General features: G+C 40.2%; 1 protein-coding gene across 6 annotated transcripts in view; it reads left to right on the top strand.

Annotated features, from left to right (window-relative positions):
- Positions 1 to 17,252, top strand: part of LOC129768731 (uncharacterized) — a 168,194-nt gene that overhangs the window by 63,282 nt on the left and 87,660 nt on the right. For all 6 annotated transcript variants that reach the window (XM_055770570.1, XM_055770572.1, XM_055770571.1 and 3 more), the window contains exon 2: positions 4,704 to 5,130. In XM_055770570.1, the coding sequence (XP_055626545.1) occupies positions 5,022 to 5,130 (109 nt within the window). In that variant the 5' untranslated portion in view covers positions 4,704 to 5,021. The remainder of the gene's footprint in view (positions 1 to 4,703; positions 5,131 to 17,252) is intronic.

Genomic DNA, 17,252 nt, shown 5'->3' with positions numbered 1-17,252 from the left:
AAGAATCTTCCCGACTTGACAAAACAGCGTTTGCTGAACTTGTTCAACAAGTTTCTGGAGCTGAATATTGTCCCGCATGACTGGAGACAAGTGAGAGTGATAGCCATACGAAAACCCAACAAGCCGGCTTGCGATCACAACTCGTATAGGCCGATTGCAATGTTATCCTGTATTCGCAAATTGTTAGAGAAAATGATTCTACTTCGTTTGGACAAGTGGGTCGAAACGAACAATTTGCTGTCAAATACGCAGTTTGGCTTCCGCCGAGGTAAAGGGACGAACGATTGTCTCGCGCTGCTATCTTCTGAAATCCAAATCGCATTTGCTCGCAAAGAACAAATGGCTTCCGTTTTCCTCGATATCAAAGGGGCATTTGATTCAGTTTCCATGGAAATTCTCTCAGAGAAACTTCATAATCGTGGACTTTCACCAATTCTGAATAATTTCCTGTACAATTTACTGTCAGAAAAGCACATGAATTTCTCTCATGGCAACTCAAAATCTTCTCGTTACAGTTTTATGGGCCTACCGCAAGGCTCCTGCCTAAGCCCCCTCTTGTACAGTTTTTACGTCAATGATATGGATGATTGTCTAACTAGAGACTGCACGCTGAGACAACTTGCAGACGATGGAGTTATTTCCATCACGGGTACTAATCCCGTCGCTCTGCAAAAGTCGTTGCAAGATACCATGAACAATCTGTTCACGTGGGCCCTCAAGCTGGGTATCGAATTCTCTACGGAGAAAACTGAAATGGTCGTTTTTTCTAGGAAGCACGAACCCGCCCAATTCCAGCTTCACCTATCCGGCAAAACGATCCAACACTCTATGTTTTTCAAATACCTGGGTGTATATTTTGATTCTAAATGTACCTGGGGGAGACACATTGCGTATTTGAAACAGAAATGCCAGCAAAGAATCAATTTTCTCCAAACAATAACCGGAACATGGTGGGGTGCCCATCCAGGAGACCTCATTCAGTTGTACAAAACAACGATATTGTCAGTGTTAGAATATGGCAGTTTTTGCCTCCGATCAGCTGCCAGGATTCATATTCTCAAGCTGGAGAGGATACAATTTCGTTGCTTGCGTATAGCCATGGGGTGTTTGCATTCGACACATACGATGAGTCTCGAAGTTTTGGCAGGAGTACCCCCGCTTACTCTTCGGTTCACAGAATTATCCTACAAATTTCTCATCCGTTGCAAGATCATCAATCCATTGGTGATTGATAGCTTCGAAAATCTACTACAACTGACTCCTCAGTCAAGTTTTATGTCTTTATACCATGAGTAGCTTACCCACGACGTGCACCCTTCACCAGGCATCTCCAACCAAGTTTGCTTCCCATACTTTTGCAATTCCTCTGTCATTTTTGATCTGTCCATGTGACAAAAAATCCATGGAATACCAGATCACCTACGCTCCAATGTTATTCCGTCGATATTTTCGGAAAATTATGGGAAAGTTGGATCTGATAAAATGTTCTTTACTGACGGTTCATACATAAACGGGTCCACTGGCTTCGGCATCTTCAATGAAAATTCCAGTGCCTCTTTCAAACTCAAAGATCCTTGTTCCGTGTATGTCGCAGAAATGGGTGCGATATACTATGCTCTAGGGATCATTGAAACACTGCCCATCGACCATTATTTTATTTTTTCAGACAGTCTCAGCTCGATAGAGGCAATCCGCTCAATGAAAGTTGATAAACGCTCATCTTATTTCCTAACAAGAATAAGACATCTATTGAGTGTTTTGGTCGAAAAATTATTCAAGATTACCTTAGCATGGGTTCCCTCTCATTGCTCGATTCCGGGGAATGAGAAAGCGGACTCGCTAGCTAAGGTGGGCGCTTCAGAAGGCACACTTTTTGAAAGGCAAATTGCTTATAATGATTTTTTTCACATTCCTCGTCAGGACACACTCGTTAGTTGGCAGCGCATGTGGAGTGAAGATGAGTTCGGTCGTTGGTTACACACGATTATCCCTAAGGTCTCGACGAGTGCATGGTTCAAGGGATTGAATGTAGGTCGTGATTTCATTCGCGTGATATCTCGGCTTATGTCCAATCACTACAACCTAAACGCGCATCTCTATCGCATTGGGCTCGCAGCAAACAATTTTTGTGATTGTGGCGATGGCTACCACGACATCGAGCATGTTGTCTGGTCGTGTATCCGGTTCCATGCTGCTCGCTCTCAGCTCTCTAGAGCACTGAGAACAAAAGGCAGACAATCGGATATCCCCGTCCGGGATATCTTAGGTAGCCGGGATCCTGATCTTCTGCTTCATCTATACCTGTTCCTCAGAAACGCCGATGTCAACGTTTAATGATGTTTCCTTCGTTGTGTCCCCGTTTCATATCCCTCCTATCCGATCGATAAACTTTTACTTAGTCGCGGCAATACATACACACACTCTTTACAGTTGCACGGTTGTGCAGTCCACGAAGGTTGTGCAGTCCACTGATCATTCAACAAGAGCCAAAGGTTGTACCGCTCATGACAACTCTACACGAGCTGATGATTGCGCCGGCTAGTGACCATTCTATCCTGGATTCCTCGAGTCGAGAAAGACGCACCACGCTAGATATGGGGTACAGACTAGGGGGGCGTTGCTGATTAATGGTCAGCTGCATCCCAATAGGAAGTATCCCGTGTCGGCACAAGTACAGAGCATCGAAGACTGCAACATACCAATTATGAGAACACTTGTAATACTAACCTCGAGCCAACCGAGAGTAATCGATTACATATTACTAATATAGTTGTAAGACAAAAATTGTCAAAATATTGGACTCCCGGCCCCGTTAGGCTAACGCCACATGTGCCTTAATAAAAAATATATTTTGGGAATAAAAACTAATAAGATAGTGTTTAACTATTTTCTAGTCTAATCTAGATGTGAATTTCTCCGGTTGTGTATGATTCTGAATAATGCTGTCTCATTCTCTATTACCGTATTTAGTTTTGGGATGCTGCCAGTAGCATCGAATCTTTAGCGTTTGAATCCAGCAGTTAGTAAATTAGTTGAAACATCCCCTGGCTATTACCTTGCTTCAACCCAGTTCAATAGTCTTTTGTATCTAACGAGGATTCGAGAATTTTATGACTGGTCGTCGAATACGACAGAATCTGTCGCATCCAATTATATTGAACATTGTTTCATCACTAATGACGTTGCATCGTCTGTCAGTTTTCGACATCGCAGTATAAATGCAATCGAACAGATATCCTTTTCGTTGAATTCGTCGGTGAAATATAGAATGTGTCTTCACAGGGAGACGAGATAATAATCTAATTACAAACAAACCTCATTATTACAGCTTGTTGCATTTCGATAATGTTTCGATAACCTCTTAACCAATAATATCGTGTCACGCTCGTGGTAATTCGAATGAGCTAATGCTTGACAAGTTGTGCATTGACATATCCTAGGGCGTTCAAAAATTCAACAGAGCAGCGATTTACTAGATGTGTAACCGACCAAGGAGTCTAGTTGAAAAATAAACTGCGGGTAAAGGGGTTTTACACACCATAGATCTTATAAATCGCTTTTTTACTTTCCGGACCTATGTACAAGTCTTTTTCTTAGATACAGCCATGATACAGCATGATACAGCGATGTTTCAGCGAGAGTCATCTTGATGCTTGGTATTGAAAAAAATGAGAAACTATAATTTCCAACAATTATCGTCAAGTATACAACACTTCGATTGTAAGCTTATGTTTGGAAACAAAACCTTCCTCACTGGTTTTTCGGAACTAACAGAAAAAGAGCGTAAAGTTGCACTTGTTTTGTCTGCATTTTACTTCCCAAAAAAACAATATCGGTATGTTGTCATGGGACAGCTGAAACCTTACAGAATCGTGGAGTATAAATGTAAAATCCGGAACGGTTGATTGCATTGATATTCCAGTGAAATCTTTTACAGGTGTCATTTGGTTTTCATAGGACTGCAGGCCGTTTTTCTGTGTTGATTTACGCGTATGCCCCCCACAGTTTGATTGCAATAACAAATCCGGTGAAATACGTTTCAAAAATGTCTCCATTGATTGGAATTGCAAAATTGATTCTTTGTGCTTCAATAAAAGAAATTGAAAAAAAATTAAACATGTCATTTTGGCAATTCAATCGCGACTCACAATTGGAATCAATTAAAAATATTGATTTCTCATTTGCAACTCGTTTTCCAGTTTTTCAATCAAAATAACAATGAACTGCAATTATCATAAAAACCACACAAACGTCACGTACGCAAAAACTCGCCTAAAGAAACATAAAAAAAACTTGATCATTTGAATTTATTCATCTCAAATCGCTCATCGTTTTCGGTAGCAAGGTCCTCTCCTATCATACACCGTTTTCTTCGTACGCATTTGACATTGGACTCGATGTAAGTCTCGATGTCAGTAAAATACGTATGTATATGGTACATCCAACGAAATAATTTGGCTAAGTAACAAAAGCGGAAAGATTCTGAAGATAAATTGAGCTCCCATAACTTTTCTTCTCCATCGTTCGGCTTGTGCTCACAGCTCAGGGTCTGAATATGGCTGGCCTGCCGGAGACTTGATTACGACATCAATGAACACACACACATACCAGCAGTAGCCTGGAACCGAGCGGTCCAATGTCAGACCAAACCAACATCAATGATGTACCATAAAAATGAAAGTAATCTTCTTATCTTCCCACAGAGAAACTAACGTAGTCAAACAAGGAGTTGAGAGGATAAACTTAAAATGATAATACGACCAGTGGCTACCATTGTGCGAAGAAAAACGAGAATAGTTAATTGTGTTAGCAATTTCGGTTCAGAGGCGAGATGAAAGTGTTCAAAATCAGTGTCGCAAAGAGTTTAAACTCGCTCCGTATTCCAAATTCTTTGTTCGGTATGTGGTATGCTTGAAAATTTGGAAGGTGGCGACCCCTGGCATCAAACTCTGTGCTGACGGTTTTGTAGACGGGAAAGCTGATAAAGCTCACAGTGAAGGTGCTACACCAAAGATTGAATTATGATAAATACTGTTTTTGTGCTGGGACTATCAAGAAACTTGAATTGCCTATTTCGAAGCTGGATTATTGTGTTGTGCTTTTTGCAGAGCTGTCCAACATTACACACTGGTAAGTTTCGATTTTTCTTTACATGTTTGATGTGTTTTTACTAAATTGTTCCTAATGTCTCACATAGATAGTCGATATCAATTGATCATTAACGATAAATAGCAAGCTTGAGCATCTGTGAACACCTCCCTTAGAATAGTCGACGACTTGTGTCTGCATCACATTTATTCATTAAGCTGAAGCCAAAAAGATTCATCGCGAGTTGTTCATGACAAAGATGATTGGTAACAAAAAGTGTTCCTGCTGTGTTATCACATCAAAACATTAATGTTCTACGGTATGGACGGTATAGTTTTACAGTTTCATATAAGAGATGTTCTTTTATCCAGGATGGTTTTTGCTTCCGTACTCAACAACAATAGCGTGCAGTACCAAAAATAAACGTATTCAGCATTATTTTGTTTTTATTTCAAACGTTTCAAACGGAGAAACTTTATGATATTTGAACGGCGATGAAGTTATACGGAACGTATGCGAGCATGCGTACACATAGTTGTTTGGACACGTTTCAGAAATAAGCGTGTATTGTGTATCTTTAATTAAGTTTGAGAAACAAAACAAAATAAAGCACTTACAGGATCAAACATACCACGCTTCGCTGTCGTTCGAAGAAATGAATGGGTTTTTTTTGTGAGGGCAAACATTGGAAGAAAATCGTGAAATAACGAAAACTGCTGAACGCTAAATTTGGAGGTTTATTTTCAAACAATTATCATTAATACAGCCCTGTCGTCTATTGTATGTGCGACGTTGTTCTTTCGCATGATAAATCTTATGTTGTATGCGATGAATGTCATCACTTTTAGAAATATGCGGTTTGATTGGTATCTTTTAATTTGACGAGAAGATTCCTTTTATTATATTCCAAATCAGGGGTCCAATCGTCAGAAAATCAAACGATTCTATTTTTGAGTCAAGAAATATCGGTTCTCATAAAAAAATCTCAAAATCTTCACTCACAAATTCTGTGTTGATGTCGAAGTCCTAGTTATTTTGAATCAATGAACCTAGGATCAACCTAGGAGTTTCGTCATATAAATTTCCGGATTCATGATTTTGTGTACTCACATATTATTTAAATGAAACAGACATCGACATCGTTTCAAATTCAACTATAATTTGTCTATTTAATACACTTGAACAATTTTGTTTCGCTCGCCAACTGATTGCCATAAAAATTTTAATGTAGGATTACGTCTTCCGGAAACATATTGAGAGTAAAAGTTGAAAATTAAATAGAGGTCGCGTCGCCACAATTGTCCGATTTTAGACGCTTACTGCTCAATCATTGTAACAAGCATGCGTTTTTTATTCTTCAAATTTTTTACTTGGTTTAATGTTATCACTGTTTGTGTTTTGATGAAAAAATGCAACACAAATTTCTCGTCTAATGATGCATACTACATATATCGCAATAACAATTTTATTAAGTTACCCCCTATATATAAATCAAAGGCTTAGTCCTACGTCAATAACATATCTTGATTGTATTTGGAATGACCCGTTTGGAAATATGTGTGTACAATAGCAAATCGGGGGGAAATCAAGTTGCCTGTCAATTCCAAATCGTATTAAGCTCGGGAAATTTTCTTCTCGGAGAAAATCCTTCTTTATGCATTTCCGAAGCTCTACCAACTATTCTTAAACAATCGTTTATAGTCGGGGAAGCGACTATAAATTTTACCATTAATTTCTACTCAGTCTGCTGCTTCACACATTTTTTAAAACGAACAGGGGAATGATATAAAAACAGGTGGAATTATCAATGAATGCTTATTGCTGTAGTGACTGGCAGACTCAACCCTCAGCTTATCAGTAATCGAATTAGTTTTATTGGCAAATAAGTAATGTAAGCATGCATACAAGTGCCTATTTCGATTTTTAAAAATCATTAAGCGAAAGAGGTGGGAAAACATGGACCATTCACAAAATCATTGATTTCAGCTCATTTACATCGCCGTCACATTTACTCCGGTGAAGCAGTGGGCTACTTCGGAAAGAATTTCGCATGGGTCCATCTGAAACTGGACGTTTCCGTTTCCGGACAGAGCGCCCTTACGGGAATCATAAAGCTTCATTGACCTGGAATAGATAAAAAAAACAGAAAAGCGAAGCGATTATAATTTACTAATCGAAATCCGTAATAACGGCAGTTGTCTTCTAATATACTTTTCAAAGGCCGGCATTATCAGCTAAAGAAAAGCGAGTTTAGAGTTTATCATTCAAATCATTTTTTTTCTTGCTTGTATGAATATTCTTCAAAAAGTTCAGTAGCGATAATAACTAATGCAATGATTTCATTATTCCCAAAGAAAGAGTTTCAGTTATTTAGTTTTAGGTAATCAATTTGACGTCTTTGATTTCGATACCGGGGTGTTAGCTCAATGTTTCGAAAACGAGAGCGCTACATTGGAGAAATTTTTTTTTTTAACATTAATGCCTCTTTGTCGGCTGAATGAAATGGTATGATAATCACCTCATTCGACAGATAAAATGTCTATGAGTTATATGCTTGGTACTTATTTGCTTGAATCAATAGCTCATAAATTGCTTTGAAAGCAAAAATCTGTATACAAGCGGGTGCCAGCTCGGAAATCCACCTAATCATGATTGCACTGTGGATGGAGCATATTCTCGCTGTCGGTCAAAGCACTGGGCTCCCCCTAACCATACTCGTTTGTGTTTTGCTATCGATCTGAATGAAGCCTAAACTAGCGAAAAACGATGTCTAAATAATCCTCTTTATTCCGCGCGGTGAATGAGGTGAGATGGCTCAAGTCACTGCATTCCCGTAGGCGAATGGTAGTGACTATAGTTTGTCACTAGGTGAGATTTCAAGTCGTGTCCTCATATGTTATCGACTCGGGTATCAAAAATAAGTTAAAAAGATAGGTAGCTTCCACAATGAAGCGAGAAATTTTGCTATCTCACGTCACACGCCGCGTGGAATAAGGGGGAATAATTCGAGATGCATTACGAGCGAATTGTGCCAATAGCGAGGAGTCAAATAGTGGTCAATATGGAATGTTTGATCAGGGAATGGTATATATAATATTTCACCATACCAAAGAGACCGCGTGAGTGAAAGGTTAAAGGTTTATAGGTAATGTTTATAACAAACGTATTCAAAATTTTGTTACAATAGCTCAAAAATTCCAATGAAAATAAACTATTTAAATCACAAAAATCTATGTCTATCACGGTTGTTCTGTGGGCCACTTATGCTCGCTTTTGCTAATCTCGTTTTTATTTTGATATCGTGTTGAATGGACGTGCAATTTATTTTAACCTCAGAATACATCCGCAGAATATGCACGAATAAAGGTCTATGCTTGCACTCACTTGGACCTTTCAGAAATGTTTCAAATATTCATTCACTGAGAATTGATTCAGATGTAACTTCAAACAAATGATTACTAAGCCAACGGAAGTTCTACGTCAACCTTGCGGTTGTATCAGAGATACCCCTAGTTTTCAATATCTATAATTTTTGTGTTTTAAATCGCAAAACCACTGTCAACTGTCATCAATCTGCGCTAATCTTGATCATAATGAAGCAATGTAACTTTTTTCGAGTTTATTAAGACTAACAGAATGAGTTATTCTTGTTTATTTTGTTACCAAGAAAATAAATGTCTTTCTGGAATGTATGTGATGACAGCTGCGCTTGTCTCGAGCATGAACGAACATTGTACGAACGATGTCTAGAGATGCGATTCCACTGAGGCAATACTAAATAACATGGAGCATGTAATTTGATACTTACAAGTACTACCATTGTTGTTGTTTCATGCGGTGTCAAAGATTGATTGATGTTGTTATGAGATCTGGAATGATGGTGCTGGTGAAACAAGTATATAATCGCCTGTAGCCGAGTGTATTTCAATTGCGAAAAAGGCCACAGGGATAGCGTTCAAGAAAATTTATCTATGCATTGACTAGAAACAAATTGCGTCATACAATCAGCTTATGTTCTGCAGGGGCAATAATTAATCATAAATCAATTATCTTCAACTGATTCTAGTTCATTCGCTATCCAACTCTTGACGAGTAAAGTTCAGTGTCGGTATTGTGCGTTGCCACTTTTGCTATTGTGCTATTGGTACGAGTGAATCGTGTACGAGTGAAGGTCATTGCTGTCCGCTTTCGACCTGACCTTTTGTGAAGTGGAACGAAGGAACAAAGGAAGCAGCGCTCTTGCAGCGAGCCGGATTGCGGCTGTTGAACTGATTCGGCATAACGGGATCGCCATCGCGTGACTGTCGCAAACGGGATTCATCATCACGTGGCTGCGTAAGCTATTCTTGCGCTATTGTGTTGTCTCCGTAGCGCGTAGCCTCTGTCTCTCCCTGATTAGGGCAGTAGAGCGCATTATTGGAACAACTTATATATTAAGGTACACATATTTATTATTAATATTATTATTCAATTCATTTGTTCATTGTTTGATATTATTATCAAACCATTATTATAAAACCACTCCCAATTATCATAATTTTTTTTTTTTTTTTTAACAATAATCTTAAAAGATTATTGTTAAAATCAATAATAATTTAGAAATAAGACAGAATTTTTTGTAAAATGGAGAATAGTGGAGGATCTCCAGAGATGGAGATCTCCGATAATGAATCTCATATAAGATCTGGGAAAAAACATAAACAAGTCCCTCATAAGGAAGATAATTCTTCTGGGGACGAATCCGCTCATCCTACCAAGCCCCCCTCTAAGAAAATTGCAAGCCTCCCTTCTCAACCCACTGTTACTTCCACTCCCCCTCTCCCATCATCGATTTCGCTTCCCCCTTCTGATGCTTCCGATCCAACCCAATCCTCGTCCTCGTCCTCATCCTCATCCTCGTCCTCGTCCTCGTCCTCGTCCTCGTCCTCGTCCTCGTCCTCGTCCTCGTCCTCGTCCTCGTCCTCGTCTTCCCCCTCTGTTGTCACCGCTCCACGTGTCAGAGTTTATCCAGAAGATGCACCTGGAACTGGCCCTTGGGTTGTTTTCCTCCGGCTAAAACCGAAAGGAAAAAACCTTAACGTGATTCAGATCATGAAAGATCTGGCCAGATACACTTCTGTATCTGAAATTCGCAAGGTTAGACCGAACAAATGGCGAGTTGTCGTGAATGAACGGAAACACGCAAACGAGATTGTTGCTGATCAACATTTCACTCTCGAATATCGAACATTTATACCCTCCCATAACGTAGAAATTGAGGGGGTGATAACTGAAACGGGTCTGACGAGCGAACAAATAAAAGCAGAAGGAAAAGGCAAGTTCAAGAAGCTCCCCTCAATGGAAGTGAAAATCTTGGACTGTCGCCAACTCGGGAAACTTTCCCATGATGGGGACCAAACTAAATTTACGCCGTCCGACTCGTTTCGAGTCACCTTTGCTGGTGCCGCCCTCCCTGACTACGTTATGGTGGACAAATTGAGACTACCTGTGCGACTTTTCGTGCCAAAGCCCATGACTTGCAACAAATGCAAGTCAGTTGGTCACACTTCGGATTATTGTGCCAACAAGGAGCGCTGTGCCACTTGCGGAGAGCAACATGAGGGGAAATCCTGCAGTGCGAATGAGCATAAATGTCCATATTGCGGGGGATCCCCACACGAGCTCTCAGTTTGTGAAAATTACAAGAGTCGCTGGGAGAAACAGAAGCGCTCTTTGAAGGAACGCTCGAAACGCACTTTTGTGGATATTTTAAAGGGCGCTTCTCCACTGGCCCAACAACAACAACCAATCAACACACAAAATGTCTTCGCCACGTTGCCCGTTGACGAAATAGAAGCGGACACAGCTAACGGGGGCACACCGTTCATTTTCCAAGGGAATCCCCAGAGCAAAAATGTGACCACTCCCAAAGTTCAAGGACAAGCCCCTCCGGTGATACCCCCTGTTAGCATGCCTAAAAAATCGAGTGCAGCGGACAAGCAAAATCAGGTTCCTCCTGGTTTCCGTGGGAATAATTCACCTTCGAATGGCCCAGCACTCGAGGGGACATCAATAACCCCAACTGTCCCTGTTATTCCGTCCAGTTCAACTTCCCAATCGGGATTTATAAAGTTGTCTGACCTTTTGGACCAAATCTTCAAGTGTTTTAATGTTTCTGACTCCATCAGAACCCTTGTCATCTCAATGCTTCCAGTATTAAAGACAATTTTGCAACAATTGATGCAAACATGGCCCCTCCTTGCAATGATTATCTCTCTTGATGTCTAATTCAAATAGAGAGGTCGGAGATATCACTGTTTTACAGTGGAATTGTCGTAGTCTTATCCCTAAATTGGATACATTCAAAATTTTAATTCATAACTACAATTGTGATGTTTTTGCTCTGTCCGAAACTTGGCTTTCTTCGCGAGATGATATCTCTTTCCACGATTTTAATATTATACGCTTGGACCGTGATGATAGATACGGAGGGGTGCTTTTGGGGATCAATAAGTGCCACTCATTTTTTAGAATTGACCTTCCACCTATTGGAGGGATCGAAGCTGTTGCTAGTCATGCAAACATCAGAGGCAAAGACCTCTGTATTGTCAGCTTGTATTGGCCTCCGAGAGCTGCGGTTAGCCGCAAACAACTTGATGACATGTGCTCTCTCCTTCCTGAGCCACGATTGATCTTGGGAGACTTCAACTCTCACGGAACTGCCTGGGGGGAAAGTACGACGACAATCGTTCATCGTTGATATATGACCTTTGTAACAGCTTCAATATGACCGTTTTGAACACTGGGGAAACAACACGTGTACCTAAACCTCCTGCTAACCCAAGTGCTCTTGACCTATCGCTTTGCTCGAATTCACTATCGTTAGATTGCAAGTGGAATGTAATCCAGAACCCCAACGGTAGTGATCACTTGCCAATCAAAATTTCCATCACCATTGGGTTGAATTCTTCTGAATCTATAAACATGGCATATGACCTCACAAGACACATTGACTGGAAAAAAATATGCGGACGCGATTGCTCTAGCCATCAATTCCAGAGATGGTTTACCTCCATTGGAGGAGTATAACTTCCTTTCTCGTTTGATCTATGACAGCACGGTTCGCGCTCAAACGAAACCCATCCCAGGTTCCACCATTTCCCGAAGGCCTCCCAATCTATGGTGGGATAGCCAATGTTCCAAGCTTTATGTAGATAAATCGAATGCATTTAAAGCTTTTCGGAAACGTGGAACCCCTGAAAATTTTCAAACGTATTTAGCCCTTGAAGATCAATTTAAAAACTTAATCAAAGGGAAAAAACGTGCTTATTGGCGAAATTTCGTGGGAGGTTTGTCACGAGAAACGTCAATGAAAAAATTATGGAAAGTGGCTCGAAACATGAGAAATCGCTCTTCAACGAATGAAAGCGAAGAATATTCACATCGATGGATTTTTAATTTTGCACGGAAGGTTTGTCCTGATTCCGCTCCTGTGCAAAAAATTGTTCGAGATATACCACAAGGTAGGTGCGATCTTGATTCTGAGTTTTCGATGGTAGAATTCTCTCTTGTTCTGCTCTCATGTAACAATTCTGCTCCGGGATCGGATAGAATTAAGTTCAACTTGCTGAAAAACCTCCCTGATGTGGCGAAACATCGCTTGTTGAATTTATTCAATCGGTTTCTGGAGAATAATATTGTTCCAGATGATTGGAGACAGGTACGAGTTATAGCTATTCAAAAACCCGGAAAACCCGCGTCCGACTTCAATTCGTACCGCCCAATAGCAATGCTGTCTTGTATACGGAAATTGTTGGAGAAAATGATCTTGTTTCGCCTTGATCGATGGGTTGAAACGAATGGCCTACTCTCAGATACACAATATGGGTTCCGCAGGGACAAGGGGACGAATGATTGTCTTGCGTTGCTTTCTTCAGAAATTCAAATGGCTTACGCCGAAAAAAAACAAATGGCTTCAGTATTCTTGGACATAAAGGGGGCCTTCGATTCTGTTTCAATAGAGGTTTTGTCGGACAAATTACACTCTCGGGGTCTGCGCCTCTATTGAATAATATGTTATATAACTTGCTCTGTGAGAAACATTTGAACTTTTCTCACGGAGATTCGGCAGTAAGTCGGGTCTCTTACATGGGCCTCCCCCAGGGCTCATGTTTAAGCCTCCTTTTGTACAACTTCTATGTAAGCGACATCGACAATTGCCTTACACAAAATTGCAGCCTAAGACAACTTGCAGATGATGGAGTGGTGTCTGTCGTAGGACCAAACGAATCCGACCTGCAAGGACCCTTACAAGATACTTTGAACAATTTTTCAACCTGGGCCATTGGGCTAGGGATCGAATTCTCCACGGAGAAAACAGAGATGGTGGTTTTTTCTAGGAAGCATAGACCAGCAAAACCAAAGCTTCAACTTTTGGGTAAACCGATCACTCATGCTATGTCATTCAAGTATCTTGGGGTCTGGTTCGACTCCAAATGTACTTGGGGGGCCCATATTAGGTATCTGAGTAAAAAATGCCAACAAAGAATAAACTTTCTCCGTACAATTACCGGCACCTGGTGGGGAGCCCACCCAGAAGATCTTATAATGTTGTATCGAACAACTATTCTCTCAGTGATGGAGTATGGCAGTTTCTGTTTTCAATCAGCTGCCAAAACACACCTCATTAAACTCGAGCGAATTCAGTATCTTTGTCTCCGTATCGCGTTGGGATGTATGCCCTCAACGCATACCATGATTCTCGAGGTTTTGGTAGGCCTACTCCCACTAAAAGATCGCTTCAATTTATTATCTCTTCGGTTCTTCATCCGGTGTAAGGTCATGAACCCATTGGTGATCGGAAATTTTGAGCAGCTGATCGAGCTAAATTTTCACTCCGGATTCATGAGTTCATATCATGAATTCATCTCCATGCAGGTTGATCCTTCTTCGTATATTCCCAACCGTGTTTGTTTCCCTGACTACATCAATTCCTCTGTGCATTTTGATCTGTCCATGAAGCAAGATATCCATGGATATTCAGATTACCAACGATCGAGGATCGCTCCAACGATCTTCGATGAAAAGTATGGGGGTATCAATTGCGATAATATGTACTTTACTGATGGGTCCACTATAAACGAGTCCACAGGATTTGGAGTGTTCAACGAATTTTTTAGCACCTCACACAGTCCTCAGAATCCTTGCTCAGTGTATATTGCTGAATTGGCAGCAATTCATTGGGCGCTGGACAGCGTCGCCTCACGACCTGTTGAACACTATTACATTGTAACGGATAGTCTTAGCTCTGTCGAAGCTATCCGTTCAGTGAGGCCGGAAAAGCATTCGCCGTACTTCCTTGAGAGAATACGAGAAATTTTGAGTGCTTTATCCAGACGCTGTTATGTCATTACCTTTATCTGGGTCCCTTCACATTGCTCCATTCCGGGTAATGAGAGGGCTGACTCATTAGCAAAGGTAGGTGCAATTGAAGGCGATATTTATCAGCGTCAAATCGCCTTCAATGAATTTTATTCTTTAGTCCGCAAAAATACCATAGTTAACTGGCAACGCAAGTGGAATGAAGATGAATTGGGCCGGTGGTTTCACTCGATTATCCCTAAGATTAGCCTCAAACCGTGGTTCAAAAGTCTGGACTTGAGTCGGGACTTTATTCGCACCTTCTCCCGACTCATGTCCAATCACTGTTCGTTAGATGCACTACTCTTCCGTTTCAATCTTGCCAGCAGCAATCTCTGCGTTTGTGGCCAAGGTTATCACGACATCGAGCACATTGTTTGGTCGTGCGAGGTGTATCTGGTCGCCAGATCGAATTTAAAAAACTCCCTTCGGGCCCGAGGAAGACAGCCCAATGTGCCGGTGAGAGATGTGTTGGCTCGGTTAGACCTTGATTACATGTCCCATATATATATGTTTACCTTAAAGCTATAGAGCTTCGTGTGTGATTGACCCTACATCCTTATACCCTCCTTTCCTTCCTTTGCGGGTAATTCGTCCCCTTGCTATAAATAGTAGAATAAGTTGAAATGTAAATACACTATAGATATACGAATAGATTTATAAATTGAGTGTTCATCAACATTGTTACAATTTCCTTATATCCCATCCTTCTCCTAAAAATATGTCACCCTCCCAAACTCGAGTACACCGCGAGTAATCGGTTTTCCACCTTACTAACCATAGATGTAAGAAAATTGTTTATATATATAGTTTTAAAATTATATTTAAGAATTCGGCTCCTTTAAACTTAAGTAACTGAGCCTGTAAAAATAAACGAATTAAAAAAAACTGATTCTACAAAAAAAAAAACAGGTTGACAAAACTATACTAAACAATTATTTTTAAAACTTCTCAGAATGTTTCTTGCTCCTATAATTTTTTGAGCTCATTGAGCTATTGGAGTTTTCAGACATTGAAATCAAGGGCTTCGTTGAAAAAAAGGCATGGAGTTTATCGAAGAAAACAGGAACATTAGCATCGTGAATTATGCTTTGATCCATTAATGATGTTTTACTATAATTTCGTAAATCTTGGAAAATATTAGGTTTTTAAAAAAAATGTAAGGGGTTGTGTATAGGACATTATTTTGAAAAGCCTCAAAACATTTGTCCGTAGTGGAAATAATTCGAAAATTTTCGCTCCGGAAAAGTTTTTACAGTACAGATTTGTATCTGGAATTAATTTAAGGGATTTTTCTTGTCTAGAAATCCAAAAAAATCCAAAAAAATGTGTATGTTTCTGAGGTTTGGACATTCAAAAATATGTCGTTGAAAGGATTTTTCGAAATTCTTATTATTTATCGAGTTATAGCCATTTTAGAGTCGCGGTATCTAATCTATTACATCATTGACTCAAAACTCTAAACACATTTTTCTCGAAATGTATGCAAATCGTCAAAATCCGTTTCCGCCAAAAATAGTTATTAACGTTAACTTTATTTCATATAAACGTGACCTGTTTTCTGATTCGGTACCCTTAATGAAAGACGTAGTCCTACGTCAAAAAAAAAACCGAGATTAAATTTAAAAGCGAAACTTTTATATGAACTCTAGTGGAGAAACATAAAGACAACGTGAATGGAATTTGGGAGAGCGATACCAATCACTTTCCAAACAATGTTAGAGAACAAAATTTCTTTTCAGCTCATGTAGTATAAGAATAAGGCTAGAAAATAGGAATGAACATAAAATGGAATTTAAGTACAATTCAAGTGCAAGTTATCACCGGTAGATACTCTACTATCCACCTCTTCACCGACTCCAGATGACAGTGCGTCAGCGGTATATAATTCACGCTTTTGCTTCGAAGATTGTGTCGAGAGTGTCGTCGTCGGGTTTCGAAAAATATTCAGGGCTGAAACAATTGCTGTCTTCGCTGACAGGTGCCTCCGAATCCCTCCCATTTTCTCGCGTTCGTGAAGGTAGTTGAACGTAGTTGTTACCATCGGTGACCCTCGGTCACATGATTCTGTTAATAAACTGAGCACTACTCCCAAGTACACAGCGCGGATTGTAAAGCAGGTAAATAGTGCTATCCAGCGCTTCACTTCTTGCGATACTATATAAATCTAGGCCGAAATAATTGGCCACAGAGCTTCGAATCTCTACAGAATACCGAGAAGTACAGAGAGATCAGTTCCACCGAAATTTTATACCACTGTTAGATTATTCCAATGAACCGGTGAACGAAGTTGCAACGTAAGTAACAGCGAAACTAGTGCAGTGGAAGATGGTGCGGCCCACTCCCAAGTTTGATCCGTCATTCCCATTATGTGGCAAAATCTGCTACGTTGCCCTTCCATTGGACTCACTTCCACTCTTGGGGATTCTTGGGGTCAGAATTTCTCCGATTCGAACTCACGCCAACATCGGTGTCGAGTCATCCTAGAGAAAGAATCGAAGGACCGAAAACGTGAAGAAAACTTTTTTTTCTCCTGTTGGGTGTGAGCCACTGCGTCCATTATTTTGAACTATTGTGGTATACCCCTTTTTTATAATACACTTCAAGCTTATCTACTACTTATTGATGAAGGAGTAGACTGAAAGTTATAGCGAGATAGGTGCCAATAAGGAATAATCTGTTTGATAAAATTTAGAATCCTGATCGGCGATGCAGACCAAATTTCCTTGGGCTCCAGAATAGCTTTATCAAGGTGTTGAAGTCTG

Source organism: Toxorhynchites rutilus, chromosome 2, assembly GCF_029784135.1.
Source record: "Toxorhynchites rutilus septentrionalis strain SRP chromosome 2, ASM2978413v1, whole genome shotgun sequence".
Classification (NCBI taxonomy): domain Eukaryota; kingdom Metazoa; phylum Arthropoda; class Insecta; order Diptera; family Culicidae; genus Toxorhynchites; species Toxorhynchites rutilus.
Note: the sequence above shows the minus strand (reverse complement) of the source record. Positions and strands in the feature narration are given on the sequence as shown.